Source organism: Anabas testudineus, chromosome 11 (genome assembly GCF_900324465.2).
Source record: "Anabas testudineus chromosome 11, fAnaTes1.2, whole genome shotgun sequence".
NCBI lineage: Eukaryota > Metazoa > Chordata > Actinopteri > Anabantiformes > Anabantidae > Anabas > Anabas testudineus.
The window spans coordinates 18,080,321-18,106,832 of NC_046620.1; the positions used below are offsets into that span (position 1 = coordinate 18,080,321).

A 26,512-nucleotide genomic window follows, 5' to 3' on the forward strand; every position below is an offset into this window, starting at 1 on the left:
ATTTAAGGAACTGATCCCATCTTTTATTTCAGAGCCATGTACCAACACAGAGGAAGGCAGTTATTTCAATGTTACTCCAGCACAAGTGGACTATCTTGTTAATAGTACTGGTGCTTCACTTGGAACAATACTTGATACTGTTGCTCCTCTGAAAAAGAAACTAGTGAGTCAGAGGAAGTTAGTTCCATGGTACAATTCACAAATCCGTAGCTTAAAGCAGAAATCACGTAAGCTGGAAAGGAGGTGGCGTTCCACCAATTTAGATGAATATTGCCTAGCCTGGAAAGATAGTTTAATGATATATAAAAAAGCCCTGCGTAAAGCTAGAACTTCATATTACTCCTCATTAATAGAGGCAAATAAGAACAACCCTAGGTTTCTTTTCAGCACTGTAGCCAGGCTGACAAAGAGTCATAGCTCGGTTGACCCTGGTATTCCCTCAACTCTCAGCAGCAATGACTTCATGAATTTCTTTACAAATAAAATCATAACTATTAGAGAAAAAATTGATCAGATCATCCCTGCATATAGCATGGATTGTACAACAACTCTAGATCCACGCTCGTACTTAGACTGCTTCCTCCCTGTAGATCATTCTGAATTAATTTCAGTAATTAATTCATCTAAACCATCAACATGTCTCTTAGATTCCATCCCGACTAGACTCCTCAAGGATGTCTTACCTTTGATCAGCACGTCCATATTAGATCAGATCAATCTGTCTTTACAAATAGGCTACGTACCACAGGCTTTTAAGGTTGCTGTAGTCAAGCCCCTACTCAAAAAGCCTACTCTGGACTCAGGGGTCTTAGCAAATTATAGACCAATATCCAATCTGCCCTTTATCTCTAAAATCCTTAAAAAGATAGTTTCTAAGCAATTGTACGACCACCTGCGTAGCAATAACTTGTATGAAGATTTCCAGTCAGGATTTAGAGTACATCATAGTACAGAAACAGCACTGGTAAAGGTCACTAATGATCTTCTATTAGCATCAGACAATGGTCTACTCTCTATACTCATCTTGTTAGATCTTAGTGCTGCATTCGACACTATAGATCACAACATTTTATTACACAGACTGGAACATGTCATTGGAATCAAAGGAACAGCACTAGAGTGGTTTAAATCGTATCTATCGGATAGATTTCAGTTTGTACACGTTAATGATGAGTCTTCCATGCACAGCAAAGTCAGCTATGGAGTTCCACAGGGATCTGTGCTTGGACCGATTCTTTTCACTTTATATATGTCCCCTTTAGGCAATATTATTAGGAAACACTCTATAAATTTCCATTGTTATGCAGATGATACCCAGCTATATTTATCTATGAAACCAGGAGAAACTAATCAATTAGTCAAACTTCAGGAATGCTTAAAAGACATAAAGGCCTGGATGACCTCCAATTTCCTTCTCCTAAATCCGGACAAGACAGAGGTTATACTGTTTGGGCCTAAAAATCTCAGAGACACTATGTCTAAACACATTCTCACCATTGATGACTTAGTTCTGGCCTCAAGTAATACTGTAAGAAACCTCGGAGTTATCTTTGATCAGGATATCTCCTTCACCTCATACATAAAAGAAATCTCTAGAACTGCCTTTTTTCACCTAAGAAACATTGCTAAAATTAGGAGCATCCTGTCCCAAAGTGATGCTGAAAAACTAGTCCATGCATTTGTTACTTCCAGACTGGACTATTGTAATTCATTATTAATAGGATGTCCCAATAACTCATTAAAGAGCCTCCAGTTAATCCAAAATGCTGCAGCCAGAGTTCTGACTGGAATTAGCAAGAGAGATCATATTTCTCCAACGTTAGCTTCTCTCCATTTTTTCTGCAGGTATCCTCGGCCTGGAGCTGTACATCTCCAGAATCCAGTTCATCTGCCCAATGTTCTTGATGCTTGTTGTTGTCTTTATTGCCTGCTGTTCTTTTCTCTCTTCTCTTTCCACTCACCCCAACCGGTCAAGGCAGATGGCCGCCCACTATGAGCCTGGTTCTGCTGGAGGTTTCTTCCTCTAAAGGGAGTTTTTCCTCTCCACTGTTGCCTAAAGCTTGCTCAAATGGGATTGTTGGGTTTTCTCTATAATTTTTTGTATAAATATTTTCTGTAAGGTCTTAAACCTTACACTGTAAAGTGCCTTGAGATAACTTCTGTTGTAAATTGGCGCTATACAAATAAAATTGAATTGAATTGAATTGAATTGAATCACTCAATGTGGTTAAGTGTGATTAGATTATCCTTTGTTCGCTAATGTAACAAAGACCTCTAAAAACAAGTCAAAACAATTCCTCAGAAATAAACAACAATGGGGATCTGCAAAGTCCTGGATTATATTAACAGCTTTTTTACATCATGCACCATGCATCATACATCAACATGCATATGTTTTTAAAATTTCAAAATTCTTGTGTGCAATAACTACCTGAAGGTGAGGGAAAAATGCTAGTTCTGACAAGTAACATATAGCTATGGTATGGTATTCATAAGTATCTAATAATATCTTAATCTACCCATTTTTGCAAATCTGGGACCACCCTATTATTGTCGTTATGTGTTAACACATTTCTTCCCACATTAGGCCACTAAAAGTATCTGGAAATGTTTGTATTTATGTTAAAAAGTCAAAATCTAATTGACTACTGGACACTATATGGCTGTGAATTTGTCTCAAACATTTTCACAATATTACATCACTCTACTTCTTGCTGTGATACGTGGGGCTATTTTAGATTGTACAATATCAACTTCAAACAGCCTTTGACTGTTTAACTAGTGTTACTAGTGACTAAAAAAAGCAATCCCTCAAACTACTTGGCCACTTGGCCATTCCTCTATCTGTAGATCCCCTGTCTTGAATCCATGAATTTGACTTGTGGACAGGTTTGTACATGAACCACCTATATCGGAACTCACCAACAGGTGAAGGTGTGCTGCCACTGCTGGATGGCTGCTGGATCTGCAGCCTGTGAGGTGATGGGGGCGGCAGCTGTGGCAGGGAGCTGATGACTGACGGGAATAGGAAAGGATACACCCCAGGTGTATAGCGCCTCATTTGGACTAGAGGAGGACTGCTGCGAGGTTGTGCGCGGCTGGCAGTCTTCATCACAGCAACAGACAAAGGGTGCACTGAGCACTGAGCAAGCTGAGTCGAGGCGAGGCTGGGAGGCCATTGGGTGAGCCCCTGGCTGGAGTTAGTGTGCCTGGAGCAGGTATGGTACCACCTCAGCACTGCAGAGATGCATGGTGGTTGTGTTTGGTGTCACTCAGGCTGGTTCCACTAACACTGTAACACAGAGACACATTATCTGTGAGTTTGTTTCATGTCTGATGCACTTTCAACATTGCATGAGAAATTAAAGTGTACATGCACATGGATAGATATACAATCCTACTCACACTTTGTGTAACAAAATGCAAATTTGTCTATTTTGGAGCTTAATTCTTTTCTTCAACAGGTACACTGAAGGGATCCTCACACGTTTCCATTCCAGTCTTATTGGCTCATTTGAAATCTGGTTGTTGAATCACTGTGGAGATCTGCTAACTAAATATTTTGTCTTTTATCTTATAGCGCTAATGAGACAGCAGTAATACAATCTAGACTGCTCGGCAACTTTGAGGGAGATATGATTACAGGTGTTAACAGGATCTAAATTTTATACTAAGCAGTTTAAACCATGTTGCAGCAATACTCTGGATGCCAGTATCAATTGGTTAGTAGATCCACCAAGTCTAATGCCTTTAAATCTAGTGTGATAGCACATAAACATTATCCTTTAGTTCAAACTTTAGTACAGCCAGACACCAAAAACAGAACACAATCTGTGCCATTATTCAAGTTGCATGTCTGTCTGTTATTGACAAAGCATGACTGCTTTGTCTTGGTGTCAAAAAATATGTATTTATTCCACAAGTAACACTACTGTCTAATATTAAAAATAATTAGTCGTCTGATTTGGGGTGTAGATATGGACATGCGGATGGAGCTGAGATGTGAGCAAAACCACTTGCCTGAATTTTGGGTAGCAGAGTTTCAAGCACACCCAAGCTACTGCTGTCATATGGAAATGTCTGACATACCATAAAACACGTATGGCTCATACAAGCTAAAGTCAATCATTCAACTTACATAGGCACAAATGTAGTGATTTTTCATATTCTTATCTTAAAGCACTCTCTCATGATATTGCTCAAACAGTGAGTAACAATCTAATTGTTAACTTTGATTTTTTTTTGGTTATAAGTAAGCGTATACTATATCAAAACCACCAGTGTCTTCCTATCTCTGAGAGCTGCTGTTCTGTCCACAATAAAGGAGAAGAGATTTCTCTTTGGTTGTCATAAATGCACTTTGAATGTTTTGGTAATATCATCATATGGTGTAGGATCTGGTGTAACAGGTAGTAGCAGAACTCCCTGTGGTCATATACACATTACTATATTACTGTGTTGCTATAGCAACTACATAGCATTTGGGTGGCTGTGGATCAATAGGTAGAGCAGTTGACTGCCAATCACAGGATTGCTGGTTCCATTCCCGGCTGCCACGTCACATGTTGTGGTATCCTTGGGCAAGATACTGAACCCCAAGTTGCCCCCGGTGTGTCAGGTCAGCTGCATAGCAGCTCTGCCATCGGTGTGTGAATGGGTGAATGAGATGCAGTGTAAAGCGTTCTGAGTACCTGCTAGGTAGAAAAGCGCTATATAAGTGCAGACCATTTACCATATAGCTGGCCTGTGGAGATTGTTGATGTTAATGACGGTTTTTCTTCACAGATCTCACAATATCATCAGATGTTGTTTTACTTGGCCAATCTGTTATGTGTAGTTAGAGCAGTACACCTGTGTTTTTTTTACTTTTTCAGGAGTTTTCAAATTATTGCATTGACTGTGCCCAATGTTTGAGCAGTGCTTTGAAATTGTTTTCCCCTCTTCTTCCCAATTTAAAATGGTTTATTTTTTTATAGTTGACTGCTACACCCTGTGTGTACTGCAGTAGTTTTCCGTCATTTCTACATACCATAACGTAATGTTTTTATTCAGCTCATGCTCAGTGATCAGGTTTTTATCTGCTGCAGCAGCAGGAGCTTCATTTCTCAAATAAGCCTAATTAATTAGTTTTACATTGCCTTACCTCATTACAACAAGAGTACAATGTTTTCTTAAAGGAGATTTAGAAGCGATAAGACCAAAGATGCATCTGTAGAAAACACAGTAACATGTAACAGAGTATTACACATTATTTTTCTCATGTATGGAATAGATGGAACTCTACTTATTCCAATTCTATTGTCTTCACCATGTCAAACATTCAGAGCATCATTGCTAACCCTTCTACAGTACATGTATTGTTATGAAGTTCCAATTTGCTCATATTAAGTATAATTATTGAACCAGGTTTTTGAACCATTACTTAAAAGCATTAGCAGGACTTTGAAAATTCCACTCAGTGGCTGTTGATTGGATAATTCTAAGAAAATAATTGATTCCACTGGAGCTATAGTGCTCCAAACTAATAAACAAGCAAGAAACAGATGACCTGTGTCTATGTGGCTCATGTCTGGAAAAAGGTACTTAATATCTACGATTTCAATAAGGGTATTAGAATGGAGAGGCTTTTTACCTATTAGGCGTTGCAAAGTGTCACCATGACTACAATACAAGACACAGGAAACACGTAGTGCTTTACCTTTTGTGGCCTCCATCAATTGACTTGAATTCCCGGATAATGACATTCCCATCGAATTTGGATCGGTTATTCCCTCTTTAAGTCTCACAGCTTGTAATATTAGTACTTTCTTAAAGCTGGTAATGTACGATCCGACACAGTTGTATCTTATTTGCAGGACAACAGCCTTCAAAAGGATCATTGCTCTGCTTCTGGGCATTTCATGTTTTTGCCCACCTTTTATGGTGGCATTACCAACATTGTATTGTCCAATGTACACTTAGATCCGGGAATGTGGTGAAATGCTAATAAGAAGAGAGAAGAGGCAAGAATCTATCAGGAAACCAGAGCATTAACAGTATTTACAGATTATACAGTTGATGATACCCAGTTCAGCTTGACATACTGTAATTGTACACAGTTTTCATGTGCAACATGGGATGTCATGTGTGACACGCTGGACTATTTTTGTATTGTTATTTTGAACTCCTGAAAAGATTTTTTAATTTAACTTCTGCTGCAAAGCATTGCATTACTGTTTCGGTCCAGTAAAATCAGTTTGTGCAGTTGTTAAGGAGGACAACATAATTGCTGTTGTAATTAGTTCATCTTCTGTGCATTCTCATTTTATAAATCTTCAGATTTTTTGTAAACATAGGACTGGTATTTAAAGCAATCCCAGTAAGTGAGAGTAGACCTTGCTGGATGTGTTTCGTCTATTGTTCTAGAATAAATTGTTATAAATGGTAAATGGTCTGCACTTATATAGCGCTTTTCTACCTAGCTGGTACTCAAAGCGTTTTACACTGCGTCTCATTCACCCATTCACACACACAAGCACGCACACATTCACACACCGATGGCAGAGCTGCTATGCAGCTGACCTGACTCACCGGGGGCAACTAGGTTCAGTATCTTGCCCAAGGACACTTTGGCATGTGACGTGGCAGCCGGGAATGGAACCACCAATCCTGTGATTGGCAGTCAACTGCTATACCTATTGATCCACAGCCACCCAAATGCTGTAGTTGCTATAGCAATTATTACACTTTGTAAACAGAAGTGCAGAGGTCACACCACAAGATGGAAAGCCCTCATCAGGAGTAAGAATCAGAAAGTCAGGTTGGAATCACCCCATACGCAAACCACCTGCTCCACTCCAAGCCTAATTTATCAATCAACAAACTACTAAGAGGTACAACCGTGTTTTTTGTCTCTTTCAGTCTTCTCTAGTGTAGAAAGTGTGGGGGGCATTTTTGTCAGTTCCCAGAAGACTTTTTATAATCTCATAAATGTCAATATCACATTATAGCTTCTTCTGGCAACACTGTTGTCAAGATAAAGCTTCTACATTTCAGTTCAATAAAACATAAAAAATTGCTCCTTAATAACATGCAACAAGTCCAATATTACATAAATTGATTGGACACGTTTTTCACAGAGAAAGCTATATCAGCTTTTAAAATGTCTCTAATATTCGTCTGCACCAGTACAGTACATTTCATGTTGACCTCTGGTTTCCTGGCATTTTTCTGTCCTTGTATCATCCTTTCAACTTGGTTGAGCAGGTGTCGGCTCCCAGATGCCAACCCCTGGTGTCCAGATCACAGCCATAATGACCAAGTGGTGCTAACATGCCTAAGAGAAAGGTCAATAAACCTAAATGGCAACGCATGTATTGACAGTGTCATCCATCAGAGGCTGGAGGGGCTCGACAACGGCATGACAACAATTGATTGCACATCAGTCACAACAGGATCAATTACAAAATAAATTTCTGCATCATTTTCAGGTAGAAGGAAATAAAAGAGAGCAGCCCTTGCATCTTAAGGGACAAGATATATTACAGGCTTTCACCTAATCGGACAAACTGCACAAGCACATTACCTTCATTATTCATACAGAGGCTACGAATGGCTTTTTTTCCCTTTTTTCCCTGTGTGTGCATTATTCATTATGCTACATGAAGAGAATTTCTTCTGTCTGGTAGACATGCGGGGGTGCTGGCTGTTTGATGTTGAGCATCGAGCAGGACCAGCTGGGGATCCATTGTGAGTGCCAGTTGTTATGAAGACACCAGAGTGCTACTAGCTTTATTAATTCACATGCCCCCATGGTCTCACACAAGGGCATGTACACATGAATCCTTTTACACACACATTTCTGCACAGCTAAAAATATCAAGTATCTTACTGTATATACAGTATTTATAGACAGACTACTGTACTGCTTATGAAGATGGATATAGGGAGGTATGATGTCATCCACCAGTTTGCAGTCTAAATCTAGTTATTGCCTTTCATGCTCTGAGAACAAGAAGAGATGAGATTTTAACACTTCAAAAGATCTTCAGTTGCAAAATATCATTTTTAAAGTTTTTGTCAGTTTTATCGAGAAGGATCTATCAGGTAGCAAGTTAAGAGGTCAGATTTTCATGAATTTATAATTGCTGGTTGGTAGTAGGGAACGCAGCAGGAGGGCAAACCCTAAAATAGGGGGGAACTGCACTCCTTTGTCCTATAGATCTACCTGTGGACAAAGCCAGGGTCTTGAAAATAAAGCCAACTAAATGTTCTTAGTGACATGTTTTCTATCCAAAGACAGTTTTAAGTCTGCAAGCTTACAGAAATAAACTGAAACCAACTGGTTTGGAAAACAGTCAGCAGTTGCTGGGCTGCAACATACAAATGAGCAGTATGACTGTTTAAATATGGGAGAGCATGCTTTGTAGTGAGCTCACATCAACAAATACAGATTCCTGCACATGCCTGACAGGCTCAGAGAGGTGTCCAAACTGAGTCTGGTCCTCTGGGTGTTATTATCTGCACAAAGAGGCACATTGGGAAAATGTTGGAAGACTGCTTCTAATCATGCTAAGTGTGACTAACCAACCCTACCCACTGTCTCCTCAGGACACAGACATACAGGCATATGGCTGTGATGATAACTTCTGAAGGACAATTCCATTACAAGCAGTCGTTTTCTCCCCTGTCATTGGTGTGATGTGTGGATCTACTCAAGAAGCTTCAATACACGGTAAATGTTGTACGTATATAAATATTAAAGGCTGGTTTCAATGATAATAAAACTGGATTATAAAGACTGCAGATACAGTAGGTTTACTATTTGTAAACAAAGTGATATCATATTGTTAGATTATATATTATATAATTGATGTCTATCAGCATTTTATTTTAACAGCAGTGAACACCTCAAAAACAGAGAGAGACACCCTTCTCCATAAAAAACAATTACATTTAACCTTTCATTTCCCTCTCACAATCAGGTTTGACCAAATCAAATGAATTGACCATTGACCATTCTCCTTACTTCTAAATCTAACCTGAACCACAACAAAACACATTCTCACACAGCATCACATAATGACGCCTCGCATTTGAAGTCCCCATAGATAAAGGTCCTGTTTGGGGGTATGACAGCAGCCGCTGGTTACAGGGTAAAAACATCATGGTTTGATTGACTTCAATGCACAAAGACAACTGGGTTAGTGTTAGGCACGAGATCTTCAGGGTTATGTTAAATGGTCAAATATGGTCAAACGTTATAAGTTTTTTTCGGCAACCTCTAGTTTTTATCCTCTTTCTTGTTTTTATCCTGTTTCTTACTGTAACTACATAAGAAATCTTCTAAATTTCTGTTTGCATTCAGACTGAACCCACTATCCTGATTACACTCTCAGATCAAATGCAGACACATTACTGTTCACACCTGTCTATATACAGTACATGCATCCCCAAGGTGTCCAACACAGCACTTGCATTCAGATTTCGTTGATGCTGCATCACTTCAGCTAACATACAGTACAATACCACATACTGTCAAGTTCTGTCAACTTGCCCAAAGGCCGGCTGGTCACACAGTCATGCACACTCTCACCAAACAACCACTGATGACATATTTTCCTGTAACAGGAAACACATCAGGATGTATTACTGGTTATACTACACATATAGATATGTGGTCGAATGTGTCTAAGTAGTTGGAATGATCAAATCATAGTCTGTCTTTGAGCAAACCACATGGTGTCCAACCATTACACTGAACATCTGCCATCATGGTAATTTTGTGAAAAATTAGTTATGATGTATTGATGAGCACCTTAGCAAATACACATGCACAGAAAAATGCACAGCAACACACAACTTGTTAGATTTACAGAAGAACATAATTCTAAGTGAGATCTATTTTGTCAAACATAACATGCATGAAATATACTGCATTATTCTCTGAGTGGAAATCCAAAGAAAGAAAGAAGAGCTCAGGCCAATCTGAAATAGCCCCAATCAGGCCAAAAGTAGATGACCGCTTTTAGGAAATCCCTTCTGCACAGCCTGTCAGCTTTATTACTGTCTGGCTTAGGCACAAAGTGGAAGCTATACTCTACATGATACACTAACTGCTAATCATGACATTATATTTTTCAGTTCTAGCTCCAGAGAAAACATGATTAATGTACAGTAATATGTAATCTTATCATCAGTGTCACCATGGCTAGAAAAATATGCTCTCTTTTTCCAGTGACAAACAGCTGACAAGCAAACAGTGCTTCCATCAGGTCCCTGACATCTAATACGCTCAGCAATATAGTTCTCATTTCATCAGGGCCAGAGGATGGGGTCATTACATAATGGTGTAATTAGTGGGGTTTGGTATAAAACAGGCTCAGGAAAGCACAGTGCCTGATAAGATGCCAATAAAGAGGGGGGGCACAGCATGTTAACACCACAACAGAGAGGACATAAGCCCCCTTTTAGATATGAAGTTAAACACTTAAAGACAAGTCATCAAAGCTACATCCTCTGGTGTTTTCATAAACTCGCAGCCACCCCGAGCTGTCCATCCCCCGGCTCAGCCTGGAGCCAAGCCAGGCACAATATTGTTTCATTTCTCGCTGAGGTTCCAGAGACAAGAGGCCTCTTCTCCGCCTGGCTCACACTACAAACTCAGCTCTTTATCTCAGCTATATGAGCTTGAAAGTAAAGCGAAAAATGTATTTCAGATCCATGCTTTGCATGTCTGCATTCTATCATCACTGAGTACGTATGTTCAAGTTAGAGGAGCCATGCATACACCCTGAGGCAGTCAACCAGCCAGCTCATCATCTTGTTTGTATGAGCAGTGCTGGCAACAGTCGTCAAACTCTGTCTTTTGTTTCCTGTTCCCCACAGGATCCTGTTGTCAGCTTTGCAAGGAATAGCCTTGTCCTCAATAGTGTTGTTGTCCTGATTAAGCTGTATCCATTTCATTAGCTTTCCTAAATTTGAGAAACAGCTTAAGTTACACTTACTCAGTTGATCTTGTTGGGCTACATGTGTTTCTTGTCTGTCTTGTGAAGCACTTTGTAACATATGTTTAGAAAAGTGCTCTATAAATAAATGTATTATTATTATTACTCAAGGAGCACTAGTTCAACTTTCATGCTGTATGTGTCTAAATGCAACCATAAAAAGTTAGATAATGTTGTACAAGTGGTTAAGATCAGAAACGTCTGACTTACAGTGTAAGTTCAGTATCAAAATACATATTTACAGTTTGTCCTCATTAGGAAAATAGAAAACATAAACTGGTTGCAATTGCATTTTGATTGTGATGGTGCCAATTTGTTTTAAATACTGTTTAAATTTCCAGAAAGCAGTGCTGTACTTTGGGCTGCACCATAGTGTAATTCCTCATTCTTCACTATTTTCTCATGTTTTACAGAACAAACACTTAATTAGTGATTCCAAATAATTGTCAGATTATTCAATAATGCAACTGCAATCATTAGTTACAGCTCTATTTACTATTTTTGCAATACTAAGTTACAAAATTACACTTGTTTTGTAAGTCACTGATGATGTGATCATTTCCAGCTAAATGTTTTGAGATTTCTACCATAAGCCACGAATGCAGAATTGTTTCTGGCACAACATATGGAGTCGGTAAAGATGCTCACTCTTAATTTCAATAAAAATTTCAGTGACAAAGATTGTACCTCCTCAGAAGTTTTATACAAGCTGTCTAACACATCTTGGTGTTCCCTGGGTTTCGCCTGTCATGTTACATACAGTATCCCCTACCCTGCATGTTTGTTAACATGTCCACATTAAAGCTGCAATGTTTTTTTTATTAAAAATTTGCTCCAAAACAAATGTCCATGTGTATTCCATGGTCCTTTTGTGAAATTTAACTTAAGCTAAAACATCTATAAAGCTAAATTGGGAAAAAAAGCATTTGTCAATTATAATAGTATATGTTTGGCACTTTCAGTCTTGTTGAACGTGCTTACAACAGCGAAAGGCACCTTTGGACAGAGCTTAGCAAGTCTTTCTGTAATGTTTGTTTACATAAAAAACATTATAACAAACTCAGTTTTGGGTTTTTGTTTTTATTTGTTTGTTTTTCTCTCGACTGTGAAATACGGCTATAAAGACACACACTTAGTTTTTGATATAAATATGAATATGTTTTTGACAGTAAGGGGGCTAGACACAATAATGGCCGCTGTGGAACTTAGATCCTCAGACATGAGGCAGTGGAAAAATTAGGGAAGAAGAAAGCAAACTATGTTGCCGACAAAGTCAGTCAAACAACCAAACAGTGAAACAATCAAAGAATTTAGAGATAGTGAGCTGCACACAGCCTGTAGTGTGGTGGATCTGTGCTAAACTCCAAACGATACAGCAGCTAGGCTCAACAGGCCTTCATTACTGCATATGTGAGGTATACAGCAAGAAATGTATTTTGAGACTGATACTGACCAGGAGAGTCTCACAGAGAGAGTGACTTATACACAGTACAGTTCAGCTCATCTTCTTTTTGGTCTGGTTACACCTTTCTGGCAGTGGTGTTCTGACTAAGTTTAAGGTTGTCAAATCATCTTTTTTGGAAAAATGAGTACAGTGTAATTTCAGCAGGAATGAGGAACCCTGTCTGGACATTACCATATATTTTCATTTCTACTGTATAGTTCAGATGATAATAAGCTGATGGAATTACTGCCTCGATATGGTTGTTGGAGTCCATATTTGAGTCAGCTCGAAGATGATTAAAATGTTTAATTCAAGTTGTATATTGTTTTATTTTATAAAATTTTGCATTCACTTTTATTGAGTATTGAACAGGAATAATGAAAGAACACAGGAGATCATTCTACACAGAATGAACACTGTAACTTATTATTAACTTATTAATCTTAATACAATTAAAACTTAAATATCAAAATGTTGGTGAAGATTCTCAGTCATTCAGATAAAGTTGTCTGGAAACTAAGTCTTGGCAACTGCACTTCTTACTTGTGAGGTCGAACAAGTAGGAAGTCCAGATGTCATGACTCAACTTCCAAATAACTTTAGGAAATATGTTCATAACGGTAGAAGCTAAGACAAGTCCATTACATAAATACTTTAGCAAAAAATAAATAAATTCAAAAAAGTAAAAAATATTTAAAAAATCTTCTTTCCACAATATGTCTGACTTTGCTAAAGCTAGCTGCGTGCCCATTGCTTCCTTGTTATAGACAGTTCCACAGCATCCACTACACTGTAGGAGAGTAACAACAACACCTGCATGCAGCTTGTACGATATTAGTACATGCACACTGATTGTTGATTGACAGAGGTGTTGTGTAAGGCTTTGCTGACCCAGACCCACTGAACACCCTAGCTGCAGTACAGAGAAACTCTCTGCTAAAGGTTTCTGAGTGAAGCTCACCTTTCTAACCAATCAGTGAATACCAATTATCTCTGGGACTGATCACTTTTCTAACTTTTTTTTTTTAAATGTGATGCCATTTTCTCCATTTGTCAACACTGTGTGCTGTTTTTCTCCATTTTTTCCATTGTTGTCTGTTAAACATGCTTCCTAACATTGCTAGCAGCCTAGAGAGCCATAATCTAGCTCAATCAAAATACTCAGCGAAAATTATTCTAATGTACAAAAATATATAAAAACAGATCACATTTCACACTGTATGTTACTACAGTTATGAAGTATTCTAGTAACACACAGTATGCAAGTCTCACAGAGGCCTTAATTATGGACTCAGCTCATATACCTACCAGTAAGTAAACAGTGACCTCTTTTAACCTCTGCACTACACCACTGCTGGTGCGGAATCAGCAGAACTCGTCTCTTGTACTAGATGCACCAGCAATGCCTATTTTCATCCTACCCTGCTATAGGATGGCCTGTGAACTACATAAATCTTTGTCAAAGTTTTAGGATTTTTCTTGTAAGCATTTTTCTTCTTTCAGCACAACAATGTCCTGTTCCTGCACAAACAGGCTACTAAACTAACGTGTTTAGGTGAAGTTTTTTCTTCACCTAAACACAATGATAGTTTGACATTGAGAGGAGCCGCTATGTGCAATGGTCCAACACAAATATCTAGTGTTTTGCCATTCCTTCTGAAATGTTTCTTCCATCAGAGAATTAGGGCAGTTGGGAAAGGGGGATGTGGTATCTCTGGAAACTTTCTAGAGTGTAGAGTTTCACTGTTGACTGATTCACAGAGCTGTTTCATGAATGCGCCTATTTACTATGTCTAGGGTGAACAGTGTAAATTGTGCTCCACATCCTCGCAAGTGATTTTCAGGCTGGATGAATTGTGCAGAGCGTCTTTGTACAAGTCTGTGTTTTGGGAGGGGCAAGTTGGGAAATATTCTAATGGACTGAAAACTGTGTACTCTGTGTACATCTATACAAGTATATATTGGTGCTGCACAAGAGAGTGAAAATGAGAGTGTGTGAATGTAAAAAATAATTTGCCACACTTGAGAATGACTATGTTCAGACAATGAGAATCTGACTTTTAATTGACTAATGTAACTGGTTAAAGCATTTATTCCAATGCTTTCTGATGCTGTACTGGACAGAACGTCAGAAAGGGAACGCCCACCCACTCGCTCTGAATTCCCTGAACATTCAATTTGCACTAGGAAGCTGGTAGGGTAATGTCCATTTATTGTGCAGGCTGACTAACTTGTTTTGAGAACTCATTTGTGTCCTCCTCTAGGTAATGTCTTTAGATGTTCAAGGTTCCAGTGCTGTGAATGGCTTTTGCCTCAAGAATTCATATAACAAAAATCACTGTAACTGTTGTTGGAGTTGTTGGATAGTGCTGTAATCACAATGAACACATTTTCAGTTCCTTATGTACTTCCAACTTAGGTCAAGGTCAACTTCAAAGGCAGAATACAAAGACTCAGAGAGAACACAAAGACACAGGATGTTCTATAACTTCCACACTGTACTTGAAGGTCTCAGAATGCAGAATGAGATTTGAGGCAAGCAAACAAAAAAATCACAACTGCACACTGAATTGCTATATGACTGATCTTAAAGGCTTTGATATTACTATTCATCAAAGTCAAATAGTGATGACACATCTTGTGTCGTACTAAGCATGTACAGTATAAGACACTAAATAATGCATGTACGCCACATCCCGCTTGTATAAACAGTCATTTCTCAAAATTTAAAGTAAACATCTGCAGGATATTCAGTGTCAGGAGAACTTGTTGGTATATTTTTGTCATTTTATGATAATTCCATATCTCCACAAGTGGAGACTCGTTTTCATGCTTCAGTTATGATTTGAAAACAGCCCAGCAAAGCCTCTGTTAATCCCTCCATTCTGTCAGCAAGTGACTCAAAACTGACTCCACAACACACACTTTTGGTGATCATCTTGGCCATCATTATGGCCAAACAAACAAACAAACACCACAGAGTAATGGATTAGATATGAAGCGAAAACTTGTCCAAACAGGGCGGGTGCAGTTTGTATTTGGCAGGCGAGGGGGGGGGGGCACTGAGAGATACTGTATCTGTGATGGAGGAAATAAAAGAATCCTTTGAAGGTGTTAGAGTGTGGACAAATTAAAAACAGAGACATGGCAGTTCTGTTAGGAGACAGAAACATTAAATGATGCAGATTAACATGGTGCACACAGGAGTGATAGCCGTGAACAAAGATGGAGAGACGAGGCGTTTGGAAATGTTTCCACTTAACTGCAGCTCCAGCAAAAAGATGGGGTCGTAGAGCTGTCAGGGCTCTTTCTCTCTCTCTCTTTGTCTCCCCATCACTGCCTCTTCCCCCTCTTTTATGTGTTTTTTTTTTCCACCCGATCCTGCAATGCCAGAAGCACACAATACATGCTGGAGCCCTGAGGAATAGTGCATCAGCTCAGCGGCAAAGCAAAAAAACACAGGCAGAGGAAAGCAGATTAACATATAACACTGAGGAGAGAAAAGAGCTCCTCTCATCAAACATACTGAGTTTTTGTGATGGGGCAGACAAACACACTGTACAAGCCAAAGCACAGTGCATTCAGTGTAAACACTTGTACTTCATATTTACTATTAATACAGCAGAACACTAAACATAAAGTGTAGTAGTTAAACTCCACCAAATCCATGATGGTCATCAGCAGGATTTACTGGCGCTAGAGAATGTATTTACAACATGCAAATTATGAAGAGACAGAATTGTTAATGTAATTTGTCAGTTCTGTGTCTACCACTAATGAAATGACATTTACATTATGTCGATAAAGTGCATGTTAATACCTCGTCAAAAACAGCTAGGTATCTCTACATGGCTACATAACACAAAACTGTTTTTGCAAAGCATTCAATATTCAAAAATACTGGTTAGACCAAACAATCACAAAATCACAAAAATAGTATATAGTCCACTGTTAAAAAATACCAACTAGTCCTCCAAGCTAGAGAAAAACATGCAGTAGGTCATTCAAAGCCACTTTTAGCCTGTTGACAGTCAGTCAGATTTTAGACTGCAATGAGTTTTTAAAAAATCGCCTAATCGGTGATAAATATTAGTTAAATATTTCTGCAATCTGTGATTTAATTTTTGTGAATAGTCTTGAAAAGCCCTCTGGTAAATATAATACAGTCTGATTGTTGTTCAGACATTGTATAGCATACCTTGAAATTTGCATAAAAGAAATCAACATACTTAACCATTCTATACTTTCAAAAACGCACACTTTACTTGCACTGAGCATTGGCTACGCACTTTATATTACTGAATCTTTTATCTCTCCTCTCTCTGTCTTCCTACCACAGAGTGGTGTAGATAAAAGGTTGCAGCTTTTGTATTTTATCCAACGCTGACTGCTGCTAGTGAGAGAAGAAGGCCTTCTCTTGATTACTACAGAACTGTCCCCTAAGGACCACACTATGTGCTATTGCAGGTCCAGCACCAACAGAGTGACACATTTTCTCTAGTAGAACTGCTGAATACATGGTAGGTTCAGCAGCAACAGTTAAATTTAATTCATATTAATAATTTAAGATGATCAGCTTGATGGTTTTGAACCAGTGCCTTTAGTATTTGCATCAAGTAGCTTGTGAGAAATGGAGTGTGTATAGAACATCTGTTCCATCCTATGTAATTTCAAATTATACATTGGTCCATACTGTACATGAATACACCTTGGCCTTGATAGCGCTACTTCAGATGGGTTTTGGTCTGAACCAAGTTCACAACACAACACAATACAATACTGACAAATTGTACAGTGTAAGATGAGTTTGAGGACCGGATGTTAAAACATGCTCTACAGTGTCCAATGAATGGACAACATAGTGTAGGTGAAGTCTGCCGATGTTAGTGAAAATAATGCTGCACTGGCACGAAACGAATAACCAGCATGATGGATCCTCATTCTCATTGTTGTCCAAGAAGTCTGCGCACGCAGCTCCTGAGTGCAGTGACTCATACACCATGTTGTCTTTCATTTAGCAGGAAGAGCAGTTGGTGTATTATGATATGGAAATACGAGGAGCTGATCAAAGCTCTCCTCCTCTGGATGAGCTCCTCATCTGTCTCTCCAAGGACTCCCTGCCTGCCAAGTTCTGCAGCTCCTAATACAGACGTTTCAGTACCCATGCCCAACCACCCACCATCATTAAAATTTCATTCTGACACACGGCACAAGGATTCCCGCAAGCCCTACAGGCTCCGCTGTATCCACCTGACTCACTCCAACGCTAACTCCCTCTCCCCTCCTTGCTTCACCGAGCTGATTGGACCCTTTTGAGGTCTGGGAAGAGATGCATATCAGTGGATGCCTGATTTATTAGGGCAGTGCTGAGAGGGAGGATGGTGATGGTGGTGAGGCCGGAGGTTCAAATTTAGATCTCTATCAGCTGGACTCAGCTCATCTCCAGCTGCACAGAGATCATGCAGGAAGACAGTGGACAGATTTTCTGAATGAACAGAAATTCAACACAGAAGGCTGATGAAAATTAATCATCTACACATTTAATGTTGTGCTTACTGGGGATAAACTACTTTTATCAGCCAATATCTGACTTCCATGAATCAGTATCTGTATTATAGCAGAGCTAATTCACACTATCATGTGCACTAGTCTGGAATGTGCTGTGTCTTGTTTGAATATTCATACTGAAATATATATAATTTTCATATTCCAGTGACACACACTAGTTATATGTGTGTCTAAGAAGAAAAGCATCCTTTGACACAACATAAAAAGAATGAAGGATCAGATCTCATGTATTTAAGTATTTCTCCATCCTCACTACCTTTAATGTTTAGGCTCTGCACTGCAGTGTACAGAGACAGATGTACTGTGTCATGCAGTGAGATGTCACTGATGCATTTAAAACCCCTCAACATCCTCTGTCACACGCTCTCCTAGCCTTTCACAAATATTCCTCTACAGCTCAAATCCACATTTGTCTTTCCAACTGCTGTATGACTGAAAACAAAGCATATGCCTGCTTTGATCAACATTATCTCCATGTAAATTCCAACCCTGGGGATGAAGACGCATGTGACAGCTAACTGCTCTGTGCCCTTGGTGGCTGTACTTGGGGGACATCAGGATAACAATGCATCAAGATGCCTGGTGATGCATTCCATCTTCATCTGTCATCATTCAGGCATCACAGAAATGATCGCAGAGACGCCTCTAGTTCTATTGTCATTCAGATGCAGTATCAGGACAGGGTGAAGAGGAAATTATGTAGGCATACCTAGGGTACATTTGCATCATCTACCAAACCTCTGTTGTCACACAATACACCCTATTTAACCAACTTAACTGAAAACAACTAAGTTGGTAAAACTTTCATTTTTACAGAGAGCAGCAGGAAGGTGGAAGTAATGATGGGAAGTGAGAAAAGGAAATGTTAAATAAAGAAAGCTCTGTCTCCCCTTTTTTTCTCTCTCCTCTCATGCTTCACACTGAAGATTTGATACAGCTCTGTTCTGCAAAGGAGACACACAAGAAATCAACCTGACATGTAAAAGGGAAACTGTGTCAGGTGTGACAAAAGGAAAGACAAAATAATTACTGTGCTGAGGTCATTGCAATAAAATTGGAAATGTGAAACATGTAATTTGTTGTTGAAGTGCATGCAACTTTACTTAGGTAGATGAATTTTGGATTATCTAAAATATTCAAGAGATTGTCTGTCAGGAACTTAGATTAGCAAGCATGCTACTCCAAACTTTAGTATTCTAATATGGACATCTGGTCAACACAGCCATCAAAATCAATCAGACACAGAACAGGGACATTAGTCCACCTCATTGTAATTTTAAACATGAAATTGAAGTGTTATTGTCATGTTGTTCTTTCTATTGTAACTTTAGTTCTTCACTTAAAGTTTTGCAAAACAGTGTTGTATTGCATCCCTGTAAAACACTGTAACATCAATTCAACCTCTCTTGATAAGTTAATGCAAATATGTACATTGTTAGTTAAATTAACTTAAAATGTTGACTTGAGGTTAAAGTTGAAATGATAAGTTGAATGAATGAACTGCTATGACTTTAAGGGGAGCGTTAACATTTGAAGATAACCATTTGATTATGTTTGGCTAAAACTAGTTTTAGATACACATTTTAATAAGCTTTTCCACAGAACAAGAACTGTGGATGTTGACCCTCATCATCTTCCATTATAATGGCTTTAAGATGTGATGCCTTAGTCGATAATATGTACAGTAGAAATGATTGCAGTAAGTTGCCGGTAAATCTGACAATTCTATCAGTTGTATTATAGACCTGTAGTATATAACAATTCTACATATGGCTCAGCATAGCTTCATAAACAAATGTGATGTCAGCTCTCTGCAGTGGAGAGCAGTGCTGCATCAAATACACACCTCCTACATTTTAAAAGTGCTGACTCCTTTTACTGAGCCACAAAATACCAGGCCAGTGAGTTTGTTGAGACATCATCAATAGTGTACTATAGCAGCACCATTTAACATAATGTGGATCAGTCTGGGCACTGATACTCATTATGGGCTGTGTCACGGCTCGCAGAGAAGTCAATACAGGCATAATTGGTGTTAGATGTTAGAGCTACTGTACAGTACAGTGGACTGGCACACTGAAATAGACATGCTTGAAGTGACCAGTTTAGGTTTGCTACTTAAAAAAGGGACCCATACTGATGGCTTGCTCTATAATCAGATACTTCATTAAAAATAATTATGAAATTTAATCTGTTAATGATTTGCCCTCCTGTTAATGGATGTTTCTTTGTCTACTAAGGTTTTCCTGGAATGACATCCAAACAATGCCAGGCATTGTCCTGCAGGATGGAGGCAGGCAATTGTGTTCATAGTGTTGATGTTTTTAAAGAGCTTCTGGGAGCACATGACTGATTTGTGGGATCAGAATAGAAAGTCAAACAAAAAACAAAGATGTGAACTTCCTCCACAAAAAATCAACTGTCTGCTACAGTAAGTCATGGGATCCTGCTGCCATGAACACTCAAGTAACGGTTTCCAAGTCAGCTTTGTTATTTCCAGAGTGCCTGAAAACTTAAATACAGTTTAAGACTGTTAGTAAGGACAAATCTTATCCATGTAAATTCATTCTGCCTATAAAATCTATTTAAGATGTCCTATCTGCACATCTTAGCTATTGCTGCTTAGTACGACCCCCTTTTTCACCATTAAAATTAACTTTGCTAAACATTTCTGTTAACTTTATTACCTTATCCACTGATGTTTCCTCGACATTGCCCTTGTCATATTGACCACGTGACTATTTAGATTTAGACTATTTAGACATTTACATTTAGTCATTTAGCAGACGCTTTTATCCAAAGCGTCTTACAAGTCATTACAAGGTACAAGGGTAGGTACTATTACACATCTGACTCTTGGTGTGATCTTTATTGGTTGGCCAGACTCCCTTTCAAATGAACTGATAATGAATTGAGAGAATTTTATTCTGTTCTGTAGTATCTAGAACATCTGATTGTGTGTTCTATTAATGCAGAAAATAGAAAAACTGAAAACTGTACAATCATGCAGATTAATAATGCATCTGCCAGCTTTGTCTATTAAAGGATGCAGATTTTTTCACTCTTCACAAGAAGTTAAAGGCCTTACAGGCTGCTTCCAGGATTGATGAACTATACAGTGACCTACAGTATTATTATGTGTAGGATAATTTAAGTGTTCATTCAAAGCCTAATTCTTAAAAAGATGCCTTTTCTGATTCAGATTGTGAGCAATTGTCATGTCCTTTCCATAAGTGGCCTAGGGTGCACATCTGATTTGTATTACTTGATTCCACTAGAGGTTTCAAATGGAGCACTTTTTCTTATTTCCATTAGTATTAAGTTTCTAAATCACCTATGTATGTCAACATGTAATCCAAAAATATGTCTACTTAGGGTGTCCACAATGTCAACACACTGATTGCACGTCCCAGAAACGTCAACTAGTGGCTTGTTTAATCAAATGTATTGTATATAATATTTACTGTATTTCACACATACAGTTTTATGTTCACCTTTTCATGTTGCTTCGTCAAACAAAGGATCTGTTCTCCTTGCTGTTGCTACTGTCCATAACTTCCATTGTATTTCGTAATGTGCAAATTTAGTCCATGTAGGCATTACCCAATTGCAGCATGAATAGAAGACTGCTAGACTGAAGAGAAGAGTCTACTCTTGATGACAGGATAACCAACCTTCAGTCCCTTTAGTCCTTGGTTGAGTGCAAAGGCCTGGATCCAGTCGAAAAGCACTCATTAAAATCCTACCAAAGTGTCCAGACAGGCTTCTGAAACTACAGCCAAAAAACACAAAGACTTCCCATGCTGGCAAACTAGCAGAGATCACTGGAGGACTTGTTCCAGCTCTGTAATGCTGAATGAGCTTAAACTTAGAAAGCATCTATGAGAGCCTTGATGCTTGTTTAAGAGTTGGCCTTAAAATACCTTACTTTCAGTACTTCCTTAAAAGAGGTAGCAAATTATTTAAAATACTTTAAATAAATTGTTTATTTACTCTACTTTCTCACAAAATCACTGTAAATAATCAGCTATTATGAAGAAAACTCATGCTAAAGCAAACAAAATGCATGGAGTGTCTGTGACTGGACAGTTATCATATGAATCTAAATGAGTTTTTTAGCCAAATGATGGATTTTCCTAAGCCATAACCATGCAATTCATCTCTGTTTCCATGCTCGCCTTCAATGCAGCAGCTGCAAAGCTTAGATCCCACTAGAATATTATGAAACTGACCTAATTTCTCAAGCTTGCTGCAGGCAGAAATATGGCTTCTTTGTACTTATTTTGCCTAAATAATTGACTTAACCCTCTTTTGCCTGTAATCTTTCCCATAAAACGCCAGCTCATAGCTTATGCCATTTTAAATTAAAATGGATAAATATGTAATAGCTGTTGTCTCAATCCAATGGCAAATTCATGAGACATGGAGCTCAGTTTAATTTTTTCAAAAACATTCTTCTATTATCAGCCACATTTTGGTCATACTTAAGCAGGAGCTCTCCTATCCTATCTGAAATGGATGAAGCACACTGCAATGCAAGTTTCCATTTCTATTTTTGTAAAATTAACTATTTTCTAAGAGGATAACATTACTGAAAAAGGAAACATGATTCTAAAAGACAACTTTACTGAAACACATTCAGATGTGTACATTTGGCAAAGCGAAATGTGTGGATCATGTACATAATGCAAATTTACAGCTAGAAACATGCCACCACCTCTACCACCAGCTAAAAAATTCTCCAATACAAACATCATCCAGTGCTGATATGCACAACACTTCGGGACTCCACATTCTGTTTGACATCCCCAGTCAAATGCTCCAGTAGCCCAGGGTGTGATAAAACATTAAGATCAGGGTCCTGCTGCTGCTGCTGTGGCTGCCCCTGTGATAAGGGCCTTCTTTCTCTAATTAAAGCTAAGTGAGCCTATGCTGGAGCTGCCTGCTGTAAAAAACCTACAGAAACTGCTAGGGAAGGTTGTTTGAAGAATCCTCTAAAATATTAAGATGCCACTGACAAATGTAGGCTCAGGTGAGAAGTGTGCTGTCAGCCCCTCAATGTCACTTCACCATCTCAACTCATTGAGACAGCTTGCCAGTGGGAAGAGGCTGGTGGGTACTTAACTGGGATTTACCATGAAGGGTCATATTGATATTTTTGGCATGATTGCCCACCTAGATATCTATAAACCTGGCAATTTTCGTGGCAAAAACATTATTAGATATAAGGCTATCAAAAGGCTACCACACACATCCCAACTCTCACCAAAGTTATGGAAATCTATTGATAGCGGCTCTGTTACCCTTTTCTTGACATTATTACAAATACAAGAAAAACAGCAAAATCAATATATTACAGATGTGATGATCTGATGCACCTTATTCCCTTCCATCATAGACCTCTAATGTTGATTGAATAAAATTAGCATTTAGCAACTAAAAGGATTTATTTATCCTGGACATGGAAAAAAAAATTTTTTGTGTGACGTCAATAGGTCATGACAAGTCCACTCAACAGTCTATTGAATTTCCATTTCACAGAAAATACAGTTGAAAACTTGGACAACAGGCCAAATATATCAGCAGACAGTATCACAAGTTCACTGCAGTTCACTCAATAACACATCCATAGTGGCAGATGGAACAAAGAGCCATGTGACTTGATGATATTTCTTATCTCAACTGCGTGATAATGTCAGTACTGTGCGTACTATTTGTTTCTTTGCCAAATGACCACAAAAAACTACTTCACTACTATGACTAATGGTGGGAGAAGCACTCAAACTCAATATTGAAGTATTAATTGCCTAAGAAATTACTCCAAAAGTACCACTTAAATTACAGTATATGTTCTAACATTCAACTGAAGTACAAAAGTACAATACTCTACACTAAGAAACTGATTTTTTGTGGACATCAATCAGTATCAAGATACTTATAAAAAGTATTTTTACCACAAATGCTGACAATGCAAATACACAAAACTAATGTGTATATGGGTGTATGCCTCATATATAAGGTTTCTGCAGAAATCTAAAAGGCCACTCTTTTCTTTAAAAACATTACATATAAACATTTACTTTGAAAAAACACCAATATCTGATTTCTATCTGATTTCTGATGATTTTAAAAACAACACCGGCTACACCTTTGAAATGTTTGTGCTGTAAATAACAAACAAAATCTCAAAGATAAAAAATATAGCAAGAAAAATTTTGTTTGTAAAAAAGGGTCAAAGACTTGAGACTTGGTGTTGAGCAAAATGTGGTCAGAGTTGTTACTTCACAGATTTGTGTTTTGTCATAGAGAAATCCACAACATGCAACACTCCTACTGAAGCTTTCATGGGGACATAGGCCTTGTAGTTGAGCTATGCTTAGAGGCAGAGTGCGACTTTGTACTTGACATCAAACAAGCACCCCAAGCACACTTGTTAACAGTGATAATTGACCTGAGAGGCTCACAAAAGACATAATAATTGGACTCATATTCAGAAATGAGATTCTTCATTCATTCACTGCTTGAGAAATGGACTGTGAAAGTATTGACACATAATGAATAATCTTTCATTTCATGAGGGGAGAGAAAGCAATGAGACCCATAATACCAGGACCATTTTCTACAGTTATTCTATTTTCAGAGTAATCATGCCATTACCAATTCATTGCCTTTTTATGAAATCAGAACGACAGTGCTGAGAGCAGCTAATATTCCTCACAGCGCATATTTATACACAAAATATACAACATTTGGGGTATGACTGAATAGCCTAATTTATGGCACAAATGACTGAAGTCATTAACTGGGCGGCTGATGACGGTGTTAGTCATTAGTGTCAGATTTAAGGTGTCATCAAGTCAACACAGCAAAATCATGTAGGCGAGCTAGGACAGAGCGATGTGACCATTCAACCAGGGCTGTGGGGGGGCATGGCAGCATAGGAGACATGACAGGTAGTAGGAGGATTAGAAGATGTGGGGGTTGTAAATTACAAAACCAACTGAAAAAACAGTTTATTCAAATACTATATGTTGTGCACCAAACGTAATATTACTACACACACAAAATGCAATTGAATGTATAGAAATTAATCTGATGCTTGTATTTTCTCAAAATTCTAATATATTAGTAAAAATAAGAAGCTAGTTACGCTTATAAGGAAAATTTCTGTCTGCAGATTTCCAGCCATTCATTATTTTGACTGCTTTTCCTGTTTAGGGTCTGTGAGGGGGTTGGCCTTGAACTAATCCTGGTTGTCACTGACCAAGGCGAGGGGTAAACCCTGGACAGACCACAAGTCTATCACTGCACTGACAAAGAGAGACAGATAAATGCTCATGACTAAATTATGGGTAATTTAGGGCATTTACCTCTTTGGCTTTGGTCTGAATCTGAATCTGAATCATACCCCTTTTCGACCAATATGATGTTGGTGATAGTTCTGCGCTTGAAGAACGAACCACGGACTGGATAGCTTGTCATCATGTATGTTTCCACCTTAAGCACAAAAACAAACACTGCAGGTCTCTGTACAGCTGATTACACCAGCCTACACTGACAATACTGGTTCAAGACATGGCACTGTCTTTATCATTGCTATGTAAAGCCATTACATTCAATATATGTTGATCATTATTAAAACTAACATTTGGCATTAATCTTAGCCTTTGTTAGCTTGAGTCATCACATAGCTAATTATCCTCCCTTACATTTTAACAATCACATTGCAATTAAACAAATCTGATAAATGATACACTGAATTTTATCTTAACAACAAAGCTTTATAGGTTGGTCATGACAGTCCAGCCCCCTAACCCTTGACACATTACTGGTTCTTAGCAGCAAAGAGTGCCAGCCTGAAACCAGTTTTCTTGGCCAAGCGCCAGTTCTATGGCTATCCAAATGCAAAGAACTGTTTCGAAATTAGACAAGGACCCAGGAACTGGCTATGTGAAGAAAGGGTATCAGTGGACAAGTTTGTAGACTTGTAGGTCTGTTTTCCTAATTGGTTCTAATTGGTTTCTATTCACTTATTGAAAAATCCAAGCGAACCAAAATGCATCACTGCAAGTGACGTGACAATAGACTTCAGAGAAATAAGTGTGAGCCTTAAAAGTCACTTATTCACCTAAGCTGCATGTTTTTGGATTGTAGGAGTAGGAGTATCTGGAGGTTACCCAGGCATCCACATAGAAAAGTCACAGTTGGATGACCTTCTATGACATTCTAGTTGTGAGGTAGGAGATGCAATCTATAAATTTAACACCTTATCTGTCATTTTATTTCATTGTGAATGTAAACCCCCCTCCCCATTTATGAAATTATACCTAGATAAGATACCTTATACAAGAGCAAAATTGTTCACATATTACTTGGTCATATGTCTGACTGCCTGGTGCTACTTCAACATCTGGGCTGATTCTGGCATACGTACAGAAAGTCTTTCTGGTTGTCAGCCAACACTGGACGATAACAGCCAGAATTTCTCCAAATGCAAGGTACGTGGGCCAGACTT

General features: G+C 38.5%; 1 protein-coding gene across 1 annotated transcript in view; it reads right to left on the reverse strand.

Annotated features, from left to right (window-relative positions):
• LOC113154956 (retinoic acid receptor beta) overlaps positions 1 to 26,512 on the reverse strand; it is a 161,177-nt gene that overhangs the window by 104,159 nt on the left and 30,506 nt on the right. The window contains exon 2 of the mRNA XM_026349404.1: positions 2,923 to 3,292. Within this exon, the coding sequence (XP_026205189.1) occupies positions 2,923 to 3,112 (190 nt within the window). The 5' untranslated portion in view covers positions 3,113 to 3,292. The remainder of the gene's footprint in view (positions 1 to 2,922; positions 3,293 to 26,512) is intronic.